At 42.3% G+C, this 21,677-nt stretch overlaps 1 protein-coding gene across 5 annotated transcripts in view; it reads right to left on the minus strand.

Moving 5' to 3' along the window:
• JPH1 (junctophilin 1) overlaps positions 1–21,677 on the minus strand; it is a 79,869-nt gene that overhangs the window by 13,371 nt on the left and 44,821 nt on the right. For 4 of the 5 annotated variants that reach the window (XM_082432584.1, XM_082432581.1, XM_082432583.1 and 1 more), the window contains exon 3: positions 6,697–6,815. The exons of the other annotated variant lie outside the window; for it this stretch is intronic. In XM_082432584.1, coding sequence (XP_082288710.1) covers positions 6,697–6,815 — 119 coding nt within the window. The remainder of the gene's footprint in view (positions 1–6,696; positions 6,816–21,677) is intronic. 5 annotated transcript variants of the gene reach the window in all.

Genomic DNA, 21,677 nt, shown 5'->3' on the forward strand with positions numbered 1-21,677 from the left:
CGTTTACTGCAGAGAGCAGATTAGAAGCTGAAATGGGAGCTGCTTTGACAGATCCCAGCAAGTGACAGCTGCCAGCAAAGGATGAGACGGCTGAAACACTAACAGTGACAAGAGATCGTTTATTTGGGAGGAAACTCAGGCAATTCAGTAATAGCGGGTCCAAGAAAAATAATTTTTAAAAAAGTGATATGCTTTAGTTATCTGGAAAAAGATCAAAGACTTACAATACCTGAACACAAAGCACAGTTTCAAATGCTCTTTGTAAAGAGTAAGTAGAACTCTGCCTACCTCTTAATTTATGCTATCATTAATAGGCCAAGCAGAGAATGATTTGGCTGTTGAAGGATTTTGTAGTAACGGACTTACGAAGCTTTATTTTGGATTCCATTGAATGTATTTATTATGTTTATTAACTCTCAAATACCGGTCTAACCACTCCTTTAGATCTTTAGAAATCTCATGCATTGCTCCTTTGGACAGTTTTCCTGTCTTAAATGTCTTAGGAAAGGCATTTCTTGTGCCCATCTCCTAAGACATGGTTTTCAAGCGTATTCAATTCAGATTTATCTACAGGGTTTCTAATGATATTCAAAATCTGCTGAGCTCAAAGAATTTACTAGTACCACCTTTCAGATGAAAAAATCCCTCCCAGCTTTATTATGCGTTAAAAATTGGCTGGATAAGGGAATAAAGGCACTCCAAAGCAGTCGCTCCACATTTGCTTCCCATCAGAGGTACCTGGGGTGCGATTCCCAGAGAATTTAATAAGTATGAATCGAAGCCTAGAAATCTTGATGTTTAACAAATGCTCCAGGTAACTCTCATGTACCCAGTATTGGCATTTAAAAGCATGGCAAATTTGGGATTGACATGTAAACACTGCTGTATTTAAAATAGAAAACCAGGGACTTCCCTGGTGGTGCAGTTAAGAATCCACCTGCCAATGCAGGGGACATGGGTGCCAATGCAGGGGACATGGGTTCCAATCCCTGGTCCAGGAAGATCCCACATGCTGCAGAGCAACTAAGCCCATGTGCTCTACTACTGAGCTTTCGCTCTAGAGCCCGCACGCCACAACTACTGAAGCCCGTGTGCTCTAGGACCTGCATGCTGCAACTACTGAGCCCGCGTGCTGCAACTACTGAAGCCCACATGCCTAAAGCCTGTGCTCCACAAGAGAAGCCACTGCAATGAGATGCCTGTGCACCGCAACGAAGAGTAGCCCCCGCTCACCACAACTAGAGAAAGCCTGCGCACAGCAACGAAGACCCAACGCAGCCAAAAATAAATAATAAAAAAATAATAAAAATTAAAATAAATAAATAAAATAAAATAGATAACCAACAAGAACCTACTGTTCTTACAGCACAAGGAACTCCACTCAATATTCTGTAATAACCTAAATGGGTAAAGAACTTGAAAAAGAATAGATACATGTATATGTATAACTGAATCACTCTGCTGTACACCTGAAACTAACAACATTGTTAATCAACTATACTCCAATATAAAATAAAAATTAAAAATAAAATAAAAATAAATGAAGAAAAAGCACCTGGGTGAGACCATGAAATAAAAGACTTCTGACTCAAAAAAAAAAAAATTAATTAAAAAAAAAATTAAAGCATGGCAAAAAGTATGTGGACTAGAGGTAAACCCAGCTCCAGCCTTCCTTACCTGCATCCAGCTGGAAATGGTTCCAACATGGCGTAGTCAACTGGGGACTGGCCAGCTAAATGAGGATATACACTTAGATTTTACAGAGTAAGATTAAGTGCTTTTAAAACAAGATATTTAGTATAATGCAGAGGGCAGAAGTTTTTCCTGGACAAGTTTCTTGGAAGGCACACGGTGTGACTACTACTTGTCTGTGTAGTAATGTGTGTCAGTGTTGCAATGCCAGCAGCATAAAGTTGATGAGATGCAGCAGTTCATTAAAAAGACTAGTCAGAATATCACCAAGGAGGGAAATTATGAGAAGTGTTGATAGTTGTTCAAGTCAGCGTTTTTGTCTGTTTTTACAGACAGTATTTCTAAATCCTAAGGGATTTTTTTTTCCCCTGGGGATTTGTATTGGGAAGAAGTCAGAGACGGGTCACCTGCTCACTGACATGCCACACAACACGAAACAACAACACTGAGCACGTGTCATGCACCCACACGGAAAGGTTACGCGTTACAGCTGGCATGAACGGCGGATGGAAACAGCAGGGCGTTCAGCTAGTTCTTCATAGCTGAGCCTCAGGGCAACGGCTGTGGGCAGAGGAAGCACCACGGAGACTCCTCCAAACAAATGTCTACCAGGGCAGTGCTGATGGCAAATGCTTTGTAGCAACATCAGAAGTCATTAAATAGAAAGTAGGATTTTTCTACGGAGACTGCCAATCAGAAAAAGAAGACCAGATGGAAAGATTTTTAAACAATTATAAAACCGATAGCAGGATCCCTTTTATATTCTATGTGGAAAGAATGCTACATTCCCAGAGGACTTTAGAGTCCCATTGGTAACAATACCGCAACTTCTGAGAACACAGCCACAGCACTCTTGTCTGCAAGCCGTGGGACACCCAGCCCAGGGCCCCTTGCACATGGTGGGCTTTCAATACACACATGTGTGGAACGGGATACACTGGAAAGAGTGTTAAGAATAACCAGCAAACCCATGAATTAATTAATTTCACGTCAGCTAGTGGACTATTCAGTTTTCCTTTTTCTATGAAAAAAATTTATTCAGAATTTTGCGTCTGGAAAGTGAGTTTAGAAGGCATCTATTCCAGGATGCTTCTTTTTTCTTCACCAAAAATATTACATATTAACGATAGGCACGGACAATTCTTAAGACTTCTTAATCCATACCAGAAGTGTGAGCTTAGTTAACATTGTCTCAAGATAATCTATACTAAAAGACTTCACTTTAAGTAATCAGCACACTGTGTGTGTGTGTGTGTTACACCCTGTTTGTCTCCCTGCCCCTCACAAATTCATATGTTGAAGCCCTAACCCCCAATGTGATGTTATTGGAGGTGTGGCCTTTGGGAGATAGCTTAGTTCACGAGGGTGAGACTCTCACGATGGGCTTAATGCTCTTATGAAAAGAGGAAGAGACACCAGAGTTCTCTCTCTCCAGGTGCATGCACTGGGGAAAGGCCATCTGTGAGCCAGGAAGATGGGCATCACCAGAACCCAACCATGCTGGCACCCTGATCTTGGACTTCCAGCCTCCAGAACTACGAGAAATAAATGTCTATCATGTACGCCACGCAGCCCATGGTGCTTTGTTTTAGCAGCCCAAGCTGACGAATACACACGCTTACACACAGAAAGACAAAGCTCGTTGAGGGTGCTGCCTAGGCCACCTGGCAAGAGGGCCCTAAGTAATACATTTACCACATTCTCTTTTTCAACCCATGACCAGTGACCCCCCCCACAATGGATAAACATCACTGGAAATTAAAAACAAAATAAGCATCTTGATGGAAAGGAAATTGAAACAGTGGGGAAATGAGCCACACATATAGTTTCCCAATCATTCTCCACCATGTCCAACTCCCCACTACCTCCTCAGTGATCATCCAAAGTCTCATCTCAGCTTTCCTGGCTTAAAAACCCAATTTCATCAGCACTTTGAAGTAGAGCCATCCCTTGGGGCAGACTCACATCACCAAAGCTCACAAGACTGATGGTTGACGCCAGAAGACCAATTCATCAGTTTACAATGAGCAAGGTAAATGTCACCAAGGCCTGAGACTTGCACTGATAACCGCCAGTGCGTGCTCTCCCTGTTGGCAGACCTCCACGAGAAGCTCAACGAAAATGAGAAGGTGAGTGGTGGATGTGGAATCAAGACAGAGGCATGAGATGAATCAAGTATCTAATGGCATCATGCTGAGCTAACCTGATGCATCCATTTCCTCACTCGGATGATCTTGCCAGGAACGCCATACACAGCTGGCAACAGTTCCCTGCATTCTTCCCCATAACAGAAACGTCCTTGCCAATGCAACTGCAGTACTCCAAGGTTTTGGGCCATGGGTTTGCTCTCCTCTAGATAGCATTTGGATGGGCACTGCCTATTTTTGCCTCTGTGACTCTTTTTTCTATACTACTTTGGGTGACCAAGTCTTTAGAGGTTTCAATACACTCAATCAGGTTACAAGGAAATCTTGCTGTACTATAGCCATGCTATCACTTGTGATCACTTTATACACTTCTGTGCAGTCTCATGGGCTCATTTTAACTCCCAGAGGGCAAGCTCATTTCTAAGTTCTTGGGGGACAACTCACTGTGTCACTCATACTCATGGCAAGTTAGGTTTCTGGGTACTACGCAATTATCTCCATACACATTCATACACGTCCATTTGTATGCTTTTCCTTATGTGTTACGACTTAGCCCTTTGGGTGATAAAGCCATCCTACATGGCTACGTTTTTTTCTGTAGTTTTAAACTAAACTATAGAATAATACAGTTTTGAACTAAAAGTATAAGACTGAACTAAGATGGGAAATATCTGAAAATACCGCCAGCTCCTGAAAAGAGGTAACTTACTATGCAAGTGTTCGAAATATAAGCTATGACAGACATCCTTTTTTCCCCAGGGTTAACAACTATACAAGACACATCCATTCCAAACAAAGGGAACATTTGTATCTGAGATATGTAAATTAAACAAGCAGCCTGACTCAGAAAAAGTACTTGAAAGCCCTTTCAGAAATGTCTTATCTGATTTGATCATCCTGTAAATGCAGAGTGGAAAGCATGAGTTATGCTGCCATGAGAAGATCAATAATACTCACTACAGAAAAGGCTCTCTATACAGTTGCCGAAGGAAGTGTTGGCTGCGGGTCAAAGGGGATTGCAGCCGCCGCCCTTAGCTCCTGTCTCAGACAGACCCCTTGTCATCTCGTGCTACTGTGATATATTCATTGCTGGCAGACAACTTGCTTACATGAAGCTGTTTTAGCTAAGAAAGGGTGGAATTACATTTTCCCACAATATGCTTTCCCCTCTCAAATGCTTTCACATCATAAAAGGCTTTTAAAACCATTTAGCCTGGAAAATTGAGACGACCTCCCATATCATTTACCTCTTGTTAACACCTAATAGCAAGCTACAGGGGACCCTATTCCCCAACAGAATTAACAACAGAATCAAAAAATGACCGTCTGCAGATAACAGCAAGTCTGTCTGCTTCCAAAGCAGCTCAAGCCCAGGGCTGCTACGTGAGGCTGCACCGTCTCCTGACTGCTGAGCTGCTTGCTCCCAATAGCTTCACTGCTGGGGAGGAAAAAGATGATCCCTCCTGGGTGGCTGAATCCCCTCCCCAGCTCTCACACCCTAGAACAGGTAGCTGCTAACGCGTGTGAGTTTCCAGAAGAGCGTTTATTCCTACTGCAAAAAAATGGAAAATTTCCCTTTCCTGATAAAATACACATACGTATTAAATGATTTAAATCCCACCCAGAGGTTTAGAAAGGATGCACACAAAAGAAGACACCCATTATCACTGGTTACCTCCCTTGGAGTTGAACTAGTACAGAAGTCACCCTGTGATAAACTCAATCACTCAGCAACCGGACTGGGCCCCCTCCCTAAGCTCTCGCTCCTAAAACCTGAGTCTTGTTAACATGGCCTTTTACTGTCTTCATTCTTTGCAGGAAAAAAAAAAAAAAATCCTGTCATTTCCTTTTCATTCTCCCATCCTTTATTATAGCCCAGTTCCTAGCTTTTAGAATACACGGACACTTGGTCTTCTATTCACTGTGACTTACCTTGTTCATGTAGTCACACTAATGCCCTGCGGGTTCCAATATTATATCACCTTCACTGGAACCAAACAGGTATTGGACACGTGTTGTGCAGGGTGCTACTTATCCAGCTTGATAAACAGAAACCAATGTGAAAAACTCTTTACCAAGACAATATAAATTTCGAGACTTAGAATTTAGAACATTTCTTTTAGTCTCTCTTGCCTAGAAGCCTGTTGATCCCTCAAATCAACAGGAAGATGCTGTTTCTAAAACAATGGAGAAACATATATAAAAAGGTGGCGACTGCCGTTTTATTAACACCAGTATATTAAAGAAAGGGATGGAAGCAGTCTACTAGGAGACCACTAAGAAGTGAGTTAACTATTTAAACCCACTGTAAATATCTGTTTACTGCTATTTTATAACATCTGAGCCAGATGATCTGGATTGATTTTCTCCTCTTAATCTGTGCAGATTCATCTGTCTTTAAGTGGTATATTTCTTTACGTCCTAACCAAATTCCTTTGAGGTGTATTAAAAAAATAAAGTCACAGTACTTACTGGCTCTTCTCTTACTGCTAATGTGATTGTTCCAGGTGTTTCTGATTTTGAGGTATCTGTTTGAACACCTGAGATGGTCCCCAACACACTAACACAATTTCTTAAATACTTCTCTTTTAGATTCCTGTCTTGTTTACTGCTATCAGCTCAAAGTCTGTTGCTGGGGGGTGGGCAGGCAGGAAGTGGGGGGAGAGGCACCGGGGAAGAAGCCAAATCTCGAGCGCTAACACTCAGGCTTCAGGCACGTGTCACTCTAAGCTCCCACTTGTTTTGTAGTATTGCTGAAATTCACGGGGCACAGACCTTTGGATTAAAAGGAAAAGAAGGAAACAAGGAAACCAGAGGCAATTCTCCTACCCCTCCCAACACAGGTCACCTGTCCTACCTGGCTGGTAGAAGTCAGGTGACAGCTCTCTGGCCACAGCTCTCGCGATGTCACACTCCTGGCGGGCGGCCAGAGCAGCCTGGTCGGCGGCGTCAGCTTTGGCCCTTGCGTGCGCGGTCCTACAGGAGCACAAAGGGCGCGTTAGCAGGGGCGGCACCTAGTTAATTACACAGGACGGGCAAACGGTCTACGGGGCAGGCAGGGCCTGGAAAGAAATGCTAACCGTGACCCTCGCCCCACATCTGCAACAGAAAGTTGTGAGACATCATACTGTTGTTGAGACATCAATGTGACACATCATACTGTTGTGAGACATCAATGTGACACGTCATACTGTTGTTGAGACATCAATGTGAGACGTCATACTGTTGTGAGACATCAATGAAAATAAAGCGGATGAAACCACCTGTGAATTGCCTCAATCTTTCTTTCAAGGTTAGTGGAAGTATAACCCGTTGTATGAAAGTATAACAAGTTCTGCGCAGCTTAACGCAAAGCCTGGTGTTCAAGACTTAGAGGATGAAATCCCCCGTTGACTTTGGTTGGCATTCCCCCTCCCTGCCCCCCAACCATGGAGAGCAGAATTAGAGCATGTGAATTAATACAGTGTTCATGGATTTAATTTCTACGGTAGAATCAATACAAGGATTTGATTAAGAGAGATCTGCCCAGTGGTGTGCTGGTAAAGTAGCTCTCTGGGGGAAAAAAAGAGTAAACCTGATTTGTAGCGCTGACTGATTTCCGTGGTGTACATGCTCCCAACATGGCCAATTCACACTATCAGCGTGACTTTGCTGAATGTGTAGTTGGGAACAGACGCACACCGTGGGCTCCCCCCAGCCTGTAGGAGCAGACCCAGTGGTCTGCTGGAAGAACGTGTTCAGGAGGGTTCCAAGGAGTCCATTTAGTTGTTCTTTAAGCATGTTTCTTGTGTGAAACCGAAAGCAGGCAGAGAGGTGGAGCTGGAAAGAGCAAAGGGATCTCTTTCAGTCTTCTACCTTCTCCCCGGCCCGTCCTCACCCACTGAAACCACTTATCTTTCCAGAGGACAAGGGCTAGGGAGAGGGCAGCAGGGATGAGAATGGGGCTCCTTATGGCAAGACAGGGGGACTGATGTCTGCCTGCCCAGGAAGAGGGCATTTGGAGGTTGAGACTTTAGGTCATCCTCTTCCAAAGGAGGAGATCTTGTCCAGCTAGTATTCAGACAATTTTCATGGGCACCTACTTCTTATAATTTTGTGAACTATTTTCTTTTATTAGCGCTAGGCAGGGCTATAGATAACAAGTGGTAAAAGCTTAAGGGGAGTCTAAAAGAGGTGCCTACAGGTATTTCAGAGACAGCAGGAGAGGAAGTTAGGAAATAGCATCGTGCCCTAGCTGGTCTTAGGAGAGAAAACCCAGGTGGCATCTGGAGGAGGCCAGCAGACGGGATTCCTGGAACTAGACTGCAGGCAGAAAAGATGGGGAAAAAGGGGTCTTACCTGAGACTGTGGGGCTAACTGGGGGAGGTCCCATTTCACTCCTACTTAGGACCCAGCTGAGCCTGGAGGATTGATGTACTAGAATATAAGTATAAGGGAGATTTTTTATTTTGGGCATTTTTTTATTTTTAATTTTTGGTTCTCTACTATACTCCCAAGGCACAGAACAATGCCTGGCACATAGTATTTACTGAGGGCCCATTTTATAAATAAAGGAATGGTAAATAAATAAAGGAATGTCCTTAGGAACAGCTGGGTAGTTACTTAAAAATGAATGGATTGACAAAACCACAGAGACAGTAAAAAGACCAGTGGTTGCCAAGGGTTCAAGGTGAAAGTGGGTGAGGGATGAACAGGTAGATCAAAAGGGATATTTAGGCGAGTGAAACTATGCTGGATAATCCTCTAATGGGGGGATACATGACATCATGCTTTTGTCAAAACCCACTGAACTGTACAACAGAAAGAGTGAACCCTAGTGTAAAGTATGGACTTTATAGTTAATACTAATGTTCCACATTGGTTCATCAGTTGTACCAAATGTACCCACTAATGCAAGATGTTAATAACAAGGGTAACTGGGTGTGGGCAAAGGAGGTATATGGAAACTGTACTTTCCCCTCAATTTTTCTGTAAACTTAAAACTGCTCTAAAAAATAAAGTCTATTAATTAAAAATGAATGAATCAAATTCTAATCATCGAAATTGTCATTTATGAATCATGGAGGATGTTTTAGATGACTTCTGTCTACAGGGTACGGAGTACAGAGGCAAAATCAAGGGGCTAAGAACATATTCCTAAAAAGCCTGGCTGTGGTAACCCCTGCGAGGGAGCCATCAGTCATGATGCTTTAGTCCCATGTGTTGTCCTGAGACTCAGTGGATGCCCTCTCCTATGTTCTTTCAGTTTCTCAGAATCTCAGCTCTTTTTTTCCCAGAATTATTTTCCATTTTATCTGCTATTCTTAGCTAGAGCCTAATTATGTCCAGGTACCATAATTAATGAAGCCACAGGAGTAAAGCTATCCTGCCCTATAATAAAACCTGCTAGCCCTTCAATGATAAACTTACAAAACTCAAGTACCGTTTATTCCGAAACAATCACAACCCACCACCACGGAGTGGAATAAAATGGTAGTAGTATTTCCACCACTTTTGACAACACGCTAAACTGGAGAACAGACAAACGTAGCTTAACCTTTCTGCAAATATATTTTGGAAGCACAGAATCAGTGAAGCCTTAACCCTTTACTTTTTTACTTGTTCCTTCCTGTAAGACCAGACAAGGAGGGGGGACTTTTCCATCTAGCACCCCTCCCTGTGTCAGTGCTCCTGCATGGCTGGCACTATGGTCAAAACCACATTCAAGCCTGAAACTAGGTATCTGCTCAGGAGCTTCTGGTAGCCCTGGAGCTGATCACAAGAAGTAGAAGAGAACAGGAAGCCATCTGAGTTTGCTGTCCTCAAAAGCGTTGTGCGGCCAGCCCATGAAAACATCTTGATTTTGCCCAGGGAGAAATCTGGGCTTGACCCTGGCCCACGTTATTGATGTGTTCCAATCCCAGGCTCAGTTCTGGAGCAACACACGATCCCTTTAATCACCCAACGGGTAAGACGTGCCATTGTTCATGGGTTGGGGGGAGGGAGGTTTGGGCTAGTCATTCTGGGGAGACCGGTGGAAAAAACTCAAAGTGGATGCCTGGCACGCGCCAACAAGGAGCACGCCTGCATGCCCAAGAAGCCTTTCATTTGTTCCAAAGACTGCTGACATCCATAAATCTTCAGACCCTCAGGAATCTCCAAATACCATTATCATCATTATACTTTCTCGCATAACATGCAGCAAAAAGTAAGTAAAAAGCAACATCTTTCACTTAGGCGTCAGTGGTAGACTTTCTTTTAGGGTCCTATGACAAATAAACCAAAATTTTAACTTGTAGAGAGTTACTATTTTGGGGTAAAGAGATACAGAGAGGCCTGGGCAACTGGCTAAGCTGGTACAGCAGGTAGGTGACCCCCTCCTGGACATCAGCCCTGCAAAGGTCACTCGGCAACAGCTGAAACAGTAAATGTGGAATTTCTTTCCTTTTTTTTCTTTTTAAAAGTTATTTATTTAATTTATTTATTTTTGGCTGCATTGGGTCTTCGCTGCTGTGCATGGGCTTTCTCTAGTTGCAGCGAGCAGGGGCTACTCTTCATTGAGGTGAGTAGACAGTGGCTTCTCTTATTGCAGAGCACGGGCTCTAGGCGTGCGGGCTTCAGTAGTTGTGGCACACGGGTTCAGTAGTTATGGCTCGTGGGCTCTAGAGCACAGGCTCTGTACTTGTGGCACACGGGCTTAGTTGTTCCGTGGCATGTGGGATCTTCCCGGACCAGGGCTCGAACCCGTGTCCCCTGCATTGGCAGGCAGATTCTTAACCACTGCACCACCAGGGAAGCCCAATGTGGAATTTCTGAATGGCAGGCATTACCTGTACTTAAGAACTTAATTACAACTTGTTTCTTTCCAATCAGTAACTTGATGAGAATCTGAGTTTTTTTTTTTTCTTTAGTGACTAAAATGGTGTTTCACAAACTCTCAAGTCACCTTACTCAGAACAAAATGGTCTGGCTTTCCCAGTTTTTCTTAAACTTAACAGTGCTTTAAAAAAAAAAAAAAAGCATATAAACAATACACTGAACATGCCCGGCACACAGGCCTACTACTAATAAGGTAGATGCAAGTCCCTTAGATGTCTGTCCCAACTTCTTTCAATCTTTTATATACCTAATTCACTGACATAGCTGATAAAGATTTTAATCTAGAATGGACAAGGATTTTGCTAAAGGTAAAACTGTATACAGTACTTATACTTTTCTATTTCTACTTCTTACATATTTTCTTCCCAACAAAAAACTGCTTCAAAAAATATGCTGATTTTTGATGTCTTTTAAAATTTGTTACTTATTAAGTCAAAGTTAAGTTTCCTGACCTGACTCTGAAAATTTGATGGCAGAGGCTGTCATCTAGTTGCTTCAGGAGCTGTATATGTGATTTACTTTGATACCCATATATTTAAAGAAAATTCTTAGCAACATTTAAAAATAAGAGCAATTGGACTTCCCAGGTGGTGCAGTGGTTAAGAATCCGCCTGCCAATGCAGGGGACATGGGTTTGAGCCCTGGTCCGGGAAGATCCCACATGCCACGGAGTAGCTAAGCCCGTGCGCCACAACTATTGAGCCTGCACTCTAGAGCCCACGAGCCAAAACTACTGAGCCCGAGAACCACAACTACTGAGCCCGAGAAACACAACTACTGAGCCCGTGAGCCACAACTACGGAACCTGCGTGCCACAACTACTGAAGCCCACGCACCTAGGGCCTGTGCTCCGCAACAAGAGACGCCACAGCAATGAGAAGCCCACGCACCACAACGCAGAGTAGCGCCCGTTCGCTGCAACTAGAGAAAGCCTGTGCGCAGCAATGAAGACCCAATGCAGGCAAAAATAAAAAAGAGAGAGAGCAATTGTACGTAAGACTCAGAACATCAGTTAATGGCAACCCCATTCGTCCAGTTGCTCAAGCCCAGACCCTGTGAGTCATCCTGGTTGCCTCCCTTTCTCTCTCACACCACATCCACGGTCAGCAAGGCAGCCGACAGGACCTTCAGAATACACACCCGACCCCGCCATGTCTCCTTCTCATCACCGCTTCTGCCCAGGTCACATCTCACTGGGTTCCTGCAAAGGCTGAACTGATCTCCCTGCTTCTGTCCTTGCAGCCCGCCATTCTATTTCCCTTCTGGTTTTCTTGAAATTGCCTGACAATAACCAAAATCCTTTCCTGCGTTATGGCATCACGTGCAAGAAAATGCCAAAAAATGACCTTAGTTAGCTTTCCTTTTGGACTGTGACGTTATTCACTTATGAGAGACCTAGACTTGCAAAAACCAATTATCTTGTGTATACAGTGGGAGCCCTTTTAAAGAAGAAATCAGTCTGTTAAGCAAGGACTACTCTCGATATGAACAAGAACTAGATGTCTCCACAGCTCTCAGCTAAAAGGCAAAGGCATGATGTCTGAGTTCCTGTACCGGAAAGAAACTGGTCTCTCGGTATCGATCTGCTTCTCTGGTCAGACCAACCCCACGAGACTCAGCATACACTCCTCCTGCTAAGGCACAAACGGCCCCCTTAGCTGCCTCTCCGGACTTCTAACTTTCCATCTCTCATACACATCCCTATTCATTGGCACAGCTGAAGAAGATTTTAATCTGCAATGGACACTGATTCAGCTAAAAGCTCAGTAAATTTGGTTTAGGAAGACTACTTCTTGCGGGTCCAGTCTTTACGTTTATTAGTTCTTGAATGTTAATTTTCTTCCTAAGTTGCTTTTTTGTTTTGTAAAAGACAGGACCTGGAATAATAACATCAAGACTGTGTTCTTAGGTCCTGGTTAAAAACAAGTTACAGCTTCAGCAAACAGTTGTCTTTTTTGCCGGGGTGGTCCATTGCTTCCTTTTCTAAAAGCATTATCAAGTTATTTAGATATAAAATGTAAATTTAGGGGCATGGTGTCCCCACTGAAATCTGGTATTTGACCTTGCAAGGGCCCAAACTCTTGCAGAGGTATGACGACATAGGCTTTGAAAGTGTGGGTAGCCAGAGACCAGGCTGAGGCCAGTCTAGTCACAGATGTTTCTTGTCCAGGAGATCAGAAGTTAAACCACATTACTTTAGCAATCTTAGAGATGCCTTCTTAGAATCATAATTCATACCATGCCCTTGGCCTTTTTTCAAGGGGAGATAGGAGGATGAACCAAGATATCCAAGATAGGAATATGAACCAAGATTCATGTGAAGAATGTGAAATGCTGTCCATTATGTGTATCACTGTCATGTTCATAAAGATCTGGGCAATACATTCCTCAAAGTTTAGTGCCAGGAAAAATCGGGTCTATGATGATATACTGGTGTGCTTCCTTGCATCATACAATGAGAACCACATTATCTATTGTTTCTCTTTTTGTTACAGCTACCAGGATACCTGGAGTATAATTATCCTCAATCTATGTGCATGATTATCTTCTCTAAAGACATGGCTTTAACATTCCCTGGTCAGGAATGCTACTATGTATGTGACTTATAATGCCCTGAAAATCCTTTTTGGAAACTGGCAGGATATTGAAAAAAATTACTTGTTATACTAAGTTTTCTGAACTTCAGCCCCTCATAGTGTGTGAATGCTTAGGGACAAACGTGATAACTTGGGGACATCAGGGCCTACTATGCAGCTTCCTTTACAGAATTTTTTTCTATATTCAGAACATTTTCAAGCTTGGAAAATAAGTCCTCATTCTTAAGTACTTTACAGGCTTTACTCCCTAACATTTTATCAAACTTAATAAGCTTAAAGGCTATATTCTCTGGATAGGCCAGGTCAAAAGCACATTTCTAATCCTCGGCTGGAATATGCCAAATAATTGACTATCTTCTACTTTATCCTGAGTTTTATAAAATTTATCTAAAATTTACCTTGCCATATAATTTATGTAGTGAGAAAAACCTGATGTAAAAACAAATTTAAGGGATGTTTTATTCTTGAAATAATTTTTAGAGAAAAGTCCTTTTAATGAGGGTTTTTCTACAGATCAAAAACATTACCACTAAATAAGACTAAAACTTCATTTTATGGGAGAAAATATTTGCTGATCATATATCTGATAATGGGTTAGTATCCAGATTATATAAAGAACTCTTACAACTTAATAAGAACAACAACAACAATTAAAAAATAGGCAAAGGACTTGAATAGACACTTCCGCAAAGGAGATATAAATGGCCAATAAGCACATGAAAAGGTGTTCAACATCACTAACCATAAGGGAAATACAAATCAAAACCACAATGAGATGCTACCTCACACCCACTAGGATGGCTACCATGAAAAAAAACACCCAGAGAAGCAGCCACATAGCACAGGGAGATCAGCTCGGTGCTCTGTGACCACCTAGAAGGGTGGGATAGGGAGGGTTGGAGGGAGACGCAAGAGGGAGGAGATATGGGGATATACGTATAGCTGATTAACTTTGTTATAAAGCAGAAGCTAACACACCATTGTAAAGAAATTATGCTCATGTAAAGATGTTAGAAAAAAAAGAAACCACCCAGAAAGTAATAAGTGTTGGCAAGGATGTGGACAACTTGTAAACCTTGTGCACTGCTGGTGGGGATGCAAAATGGTACAGCTGCTGTAGAAAACAGTATGGTGATTCCCGCAAAATTAAAAACAGAATTACCATATGATCCACCAATTCAACCCCTGGGTATATACCCCCTAAAATTGAAAGCAGGGTCTCAGCGAGATATCTGTACAACCATGTTCACAGTGGCATTATTCACAATAGCCAAAAGGCAGAAACAACCCAAGCGTCCATCAATGAAAGAATGGATAAACAAAATGTGGCATAAACATACATGGAATGTTATTTAGCCTTAAAAAGGAAGGAAGTTCTGAAGCATGCCACATCATGGATGAACCTTATGCTAAGTGAAATAAGCCAGTCACAAAAGGACAAATATTGTATGATTCCATTCATAGGAGGAACCTGGAACAGTCAAACTCCTAGAGTCAGAAAGTAGAAGGGTGGTTGTCAGAGGCTGGGAGGAGGGAGAACAGAGACTTGTTATTTAATGGGTATAGAGTTTTAGTTCTGCAAGATGAAGCAGTTCTGAAGATTGGCTGCACAGCTACGTGAATGCACTTAACACGACGGAACTGTACACTTAAAAATGGTTTAGGATGGCAAATTTTATGTCTATATTACAATTAAAAGTTAAAAAAAAAAATCACCCATGGACAAGTATTTCTAGAACATCCTATGTGTCCAGAGGAAGTGAGGAGAAAAGACCAAAGGTTGGGCTCTCAGACGAGAAATTGCTTCACTAATCCCAGCCAGGGCAAGCTAAGTCTAGTGAGGGGAATGGCGGGAAGAAAAGGAAAAGCTGAAGGACACTTTAAGGAAAGAAGTGTCAGAACTTTGAAACATGAGGGTAGCCTCCACATCTGTTTTTCCAGCTCTTAACATAAAGCCTGGCCCAGAGGCTGTCCTCAACAAATATTGGTGGAATAAGTACATAGGTAAGAAGGAGAAACATAAAAGATAACCCCAAGGTTGCTAACTTGGTGTCCAGGTGAATGGCTTTACTACAGAGAGAAACTGTACAGGTGGGAAGGAGAGACAGTTTGAAGGTGATGACAAGCTCAGTTTTAGACGGGTAGGATTTTACATGACACAAGCACTGCCCTTTGGAAATACAGGGCTGCGGTGCAAAGTTAAGGATCAAGGTTAGCAACAGGAATGTGGGCATCGTGATCACAGACGATGAGCTCACAGAAGACGGCTGAGCCCATCAAACACATAAGTCAAAAAAGCCAAGAACCGAGGGTGGAGACAACAGTGTCCACTGAAGGAAATAAGTAAAGTGAGAGGCAGTGGCATACGGGTAGAAGGCGCACTTCCAACAGAACCATTCCAAGTTCTTGTTCTTGGATAAATCCTGTGCTCCTCTTAGGAGTTAAGCGGGCCAGATCTGAATTTGTCTCTTCTCTGGGGCAGCTGCACTGATCGGCTGAGTTTTGGGCAGTTAGAATTAACAAGTGCAGTTAAGAGTCTGAGAGAAGGATCGTTTGTCAATCCTGTGATGTGCTGGAGAAAGTGAGGGCTGAGAAGAGGCTGCTGAATTTGATGAGAACCTCTGGGAGGGCAGTTCTAACAAGAAGGCCACTGTAGAAGCCAGACCGAAGCGGGTCGGTGAGGAAGGAACAGAGGAAATACAGGAAGCAGGTGTGGGCCACATGCTGGTGATTTCTGACCCAGAAAGGAAGGAGGAAGTTTGGACGGTAACCAGGAGGATTAGCTGGGCCAAGGGAAAAAGACACTTTACTTGTATTGGTGAGAGCTGATCCTGTTGGAAGGTGGGAAGAAAGATGCTCAGAGAATAGAAGAAAATGAAGGAGCTTTGAGAAGGTAACAACCACTGGAGTCGGGTCCTAGATGAAGCAAAAGAAAGGAAACAGGAAAAAAAACACAAGGACAGTGATGGGTTGATCCAATGTTTTAAAATTATTTAAAGGATCCTAAGCTTGAAAGAGACAGAGAGTGCTTTGGGTTCTGGAAACCAGACAGACCTGGGTTTACACCCCAGTTTATCACATCCTGGCTGTGTCACTTTTGCCTCAGTTTCCTTACCTGTAAAATGGGGATGAAATTACCTTGTATAGATGCTCTGGATCAGAACTGATTTATATGAAGTACTGAGTACTAACGTAGAGAGAGTATTTAGTTGATAAATGGCCATTATTAGTCCTTGGCTGAAATTTAGGGCTGGTAGGGAAAATCTGGGTGCTTAAAGAGGTGAGGATTTGGAATGAGCACTGCACAAAAGTTCTAAGGAATGGAAGAAAGGAAAACTGGAATTGCTGAAGAGCACGGGTAGGACCTGATCTCAGGCCAACATGATTCTGCATCTTCCTTGGCAGGGGTCTCTTTTCTGAGAGAAGCAAAGAAGGAAGAAGGGGCCATTGATGCAGGGTAGAGATTTGAGCAAGGAGGATGGAAATGTACCCATCACAGAGCTTTGGGTAAGAGGAAGGGCACGTAGCCAGTGATAGACGCTGGACCAGATGAAATACAAAGGGTTAAGTTAGGATCCAGTGAACAATGTGAAGTCAATCTGATGACTGTAAAGTCATATAAACGCAGACTATTATTACAGTTATTACAGTTTTAGGTGCTTTTTAATTGCTTGAAATAAGGCTTCTTTCCTATGGCAAATTTCATAGAAATGGCCTATTCTGACTAAATCTGGCTTACTCCTAAAGGGTGTTATCTTTAGTTCAAGTTATCAGCCAGCAGCCTTTTGGTAACAAAAGGCAGGTCAAATTATTTCAAAATGGATGCATATTCTATAAAACGAAATTAGATATAATCATGACTACATTTCTTTTTAGTGCTGTAACAGAAACATCTGGATGTGCCTAAAAAGAACTTTACAACCATCGGGATCTGCGTTGTGATGAGAATTGACGAGAATTGTCAGGTCAAGGCTGTTTTTATTTCCATGTCAGTGCTGTTATGCTTTTTGTCCTTTACCAATGGTCACTGTGGCGAAAGATTAAAGTATGACTAAGAGCAACGTAAGACTACCTAGTGGTCGAAACACACGATGGCAACTAGCAGTGTTCAGCCGAGTGACTGAGGGGCTCCAGTGGCTGGGTCACGGACAGACCTAACTTCCGCTTTACTGCAGCAAATGCCCAGGGGATGTGCACTTGGTGGTGCTAAAACAATCCCATTTCATAAATACTTAAACATTAAAACAAATAAGCAGACATCATTCATGCCTTTAAAATGACATAAACCATGTAGAACGCCTAGTTGAAACAGTCTCTTAGGTAGTAAAATATCCATTTTGTAAATTACCTAAAACGGCTCTCTAAAGATCCCAAATCTACCAGTTCCCACTTCACTTTGATCTGTCTAGACCTGCCAAGATAGTGAACAATAAAGGCATCCATTCCTCTACTGGGCATGCGATGCTGAATGGTACGAACATGAACTTGCTTGGGACTGGCTTCCGCAAAGCCATTCTGCATCTGAAGCTTTATTATATTCAACGTACGTGTTCTGAAGTTGTTGAGTTTATAACAGGTCTGCTTTGCGAGGAAAGCCAAGATAGTAGGGGTACAGTTATTCTCTCAGCAAACCAGTTTTATTCACGTCATGTTTCCTTGTAGGAACTGTAATTCAGTGACTCCACTTATTTTACACCTGGTCTGTGACAATGACTCGTTCCATAGCTCAATTAAGAAGTCCTTGACTGCTTTCACTTTAAATCTTTAGTCTTTTGCTGCAGCAGATACTGGGGACACCAATACAATGAGCACAAAGGATTTGCTCTGATTTATGTTAACCTTCTGGATTGGAGGAAGTGACTCTTGAAAGTTCTGCTTTACCAGACAAATTAAAAAGCACAATTAGAACTAGACAAGCCTCGGAGAGTCTACAAAGTCCCTCCCCTGTGGTCAGATAATTACTATCCCTTCTGTAGGGATTTAATAAGACTCAGAGAAACCAAGGAACATATTCAGTCACACAGCAATTCAGTGGGATGAACGGGCAGAAGCCAGGTCTCCTAACCTTTAGGGCAAAGCTAGCTAACTATCCTGTCAAGAGAGATTTCTGTACTACTGTCTGCAGATTTTGTTTTAGCAAATGTTCTGTGATTTATTTCATCTTCTAGTTATAAACTTTCCTTTCTGCTATAAATAGTCCTTCATAACCATAGTTCTATCTTCTTATATTCATGCTTTCTCATTATTGAGTCTGCTGCCCTCCTTCTTTCTCTATTCAGTTATCTTTAATATTAATAGATTTTTAACTTCCACTGAAAAATGCAAATGTTGAGCTTTCTTTTCCTACATATTTTTAAAACCAGTTTTGGCTGACTTTCAAATGAAATACAGCTTTAGAAAACATCTTACTAAAGACTATAGGAAAGATTTGGTTTTCATCAAGGTTATTCTTTCACGGGAACATTTTAGGTGGTGTTAAAAATACTGCATATTCATCTCATAGTTGCCTTCCCCAAATCACCAAATTAGTAATTAACGCCTCCAAGTTTAAAAGGAAATATCAGAAGATCATCCAGTTCTTCCTGAATTCTTAAAAAGTTGTCTTCTTTTTCCTCATGAGAATCTTAAAAAATTTCTTGTGATTTTATCTGTTTTTAAGCATTTGCTGTGTTAAACTGAGAACAGAAAATTTTCATCCCATACTCAATGTATAAGATAATAGCTTACCCAAGGACACTGAGAAAAATGGAGGCTGAGACAAATATATAAGCCAGGATGACTGGTTTTCTGTTTAGTACGTTTAAATAACACTTGGTACAATTTGGAGGGGGGGCAAAGGCAGTTTTGAAAATGAACACATGTATGTTGAGATAAAAATGTGTGCTTCTCCTTCGTTAGAGATGGTGCTGGAAATGCAAGGCAGAATTCAAATAAAATAAGTAAAAGAATCATGTTAAATTCTTGCTCAAATACTAGGAATCTTTTCCTTCAGTTCTGATAGACTGTCAATGACCTGCTTCAATACTATTATACATCCTTATGGGACTTACAATATTCCAATACTTGGAATATTCTTGACCAGGAGCTTGTTGCTGGCTTGAGTTTCTATTCTAGACACACTCTGATGAACTTTTAACCTTTATTTTTTTTCAGAGTGGAATTAATTGACTCGGGGGCCTGGGATGCAATGCCATGCCCGTCGGTGGGATGGATAAACTCCTGCTGCAGCCACTGGGGAATGTGGGGTGTGCCTTCCTGGACTCCATTCCTTAGTGACAAATGCATTGACCCAAACGGAACTACCCCTCACCAGTCTGAGATTCAGACCAACTCCAAAGAATGTCAAGAAGAATTCCAGGCACAGAGGGAATGCCGCACATCCCAAGAACAAGGCAGAAATTTAGGCTCTGACTGGCACTTAGGAAGGGGTTTCCTTTGAGGCCCAAGAATTCAACATCTACTGACTACCATCTTGTAATGGGGAAAGCAGACTGAACTCTGGAGGGACAGGAAGAGTTACCTACCAAACCCCAAAGTCTGCCCACCACCTGGTTGAGAGTTGCCCAGTGTTAGCATAAAGGTGCAGGGCCTTCCCTGCTGCTTCGCTGGTCTCTGACAGCTGCTCTAAAGGTCTCCAGGTTTACCTTGCAGCATGGGCTGTACTTCCCAAGTTAGATTACCTGCATGTGCTAAGTTTCAGGCAATGGCAGGAGTACTGGAGGTAGTTCTGTTTTCCCTTTCAATAGCATCACAGTATCTACTGGAATGACAATAGACTTGATGACAAAAGGATGTGCCCTTGTCATATGGCTGCTTGGGAGTAGCAATGTTAAAAATCCACTTGTACTGAAGGCAGAGAACCTCAGAGCCATGAGAAGCTCTGGAGGATTCTGGTGGAAACGTGTAACATATATTTATAATTGGACCAATTATATACATAATTATATATATATAATTGGACTATTATAATTGCAGTCCCAAATGGACTGCAATGGACACAGTGGAGGATGATACTTCCCATTCTTCACTCCGCTCTGGCATGAATGAGATGGGGCACAGAAAGCCCTCTTTATAGCTTCATATGGAGTCCCTTTGGGTCGACCAGTTACCCTGAAAACGTACAGGCCATCATGGAGAGGAGAAGCCTATGAGAGCCAATCATCAAGTCCAGAAAAAGCCCATTCTGAAGAGGCCTCCATTCCTTTTGGAGGATGTGGGAACCCCTCCGCCCTGCAGACAGGGCTTCTCCCAAGGAAGAACTGGAATGCCCTGGAAAATGGCATTTGTTCCACAGAGTGGGAGGTTAAGGAGCCTCCTTCCATGCAAGGCAAGGAAGCTGGAAGCTGGTGAGCGGCTTGCTGCTCCACATCTCTGCTGTTAGGAGCTTTTACTGATATTATTAATGCCCTGCTGTCCCTTGTCTTTCTACTGACATGTCCCTACAGGTTTCAGATCACTTGTGAATTGGTGTTCTCTAAAATAACCACCCCTGGCCTGTCTCCTTTCACTGCTGTCCAAATCGTCATTTCATGATCAACTCCTAATGTCTGCTAGCTCAAACAAAACCTCAAGGTACTTAGTGATTGACAAACGTCCAGAAATGCTTTCAAATTATTTGCTACTCTGGGCAGCACACATAAGTCTACTTAATTCTAAGTCCCATGGTCATTTTTCTTCCCCTACTTACTATATTTATATTGCCCACATCACCATCCTGCTCTCACCCCTCTGTAATTCTGGGGGTGAAATTCAAGCTTTTTTTCCCTTAAATTTCTCTCTGGCAGATGATCACTGTTGGCAACAGTTAATTGTAAATACGGAACTTCTCTGCAATGTTTTTCTGAGACATCACAGCTACAGCAACTCAAATGACTGAGCCTGCGTGGAAAAGTGAAATTAAAAAGGTTCTCATGCTGGTCTGAGGGAGGCCTCTGTCACACCCTGAGCTCTGAGACACTATAGTAAATCACCGTAACATATTTTAATATGGTAAATAACTTCTTGGATTCAATTGTTAAAATACCTTTTCCAGGAATCCAAATCGGAAAAGAAGAAGTAAAACTGTCACTGTTTGCAGATGACATGACACTATACATAGAGAATCCTAAAGATGCTACCAGGAAACAACTAGAGCTAATCAACGAATTTGGTAAAGTAGCAGGATACAAAATTAATGCACAGAAATCTCTTGCATTCCTATAAACTAATGATGAAAAATCTGAAACAGAAATTAAGGAAACACTCCCATTTACCACTGCAACAAAAAGAATGAAATACCTAGGAATAAACCTACCTAAGGAGACAAAAGACCTGCATGTAGAAAACTATAAGACACTGATGAAAGAAATTAAAGATGATACCAACAGATGGAGTGATATACTAT

Source organism: Balaenoptera physalus, assembly GCF_965194825.1.
Source record: "Balaenoptera physalus genome assembly, chromosome: 17".
NCBI classification, from domain to species: Eukaryota; Metazoa; Chordata; class Mammalia; order Artiodactyla; family Balaenopteridae; genus Balaenoptera; species Balaenoptera physalus.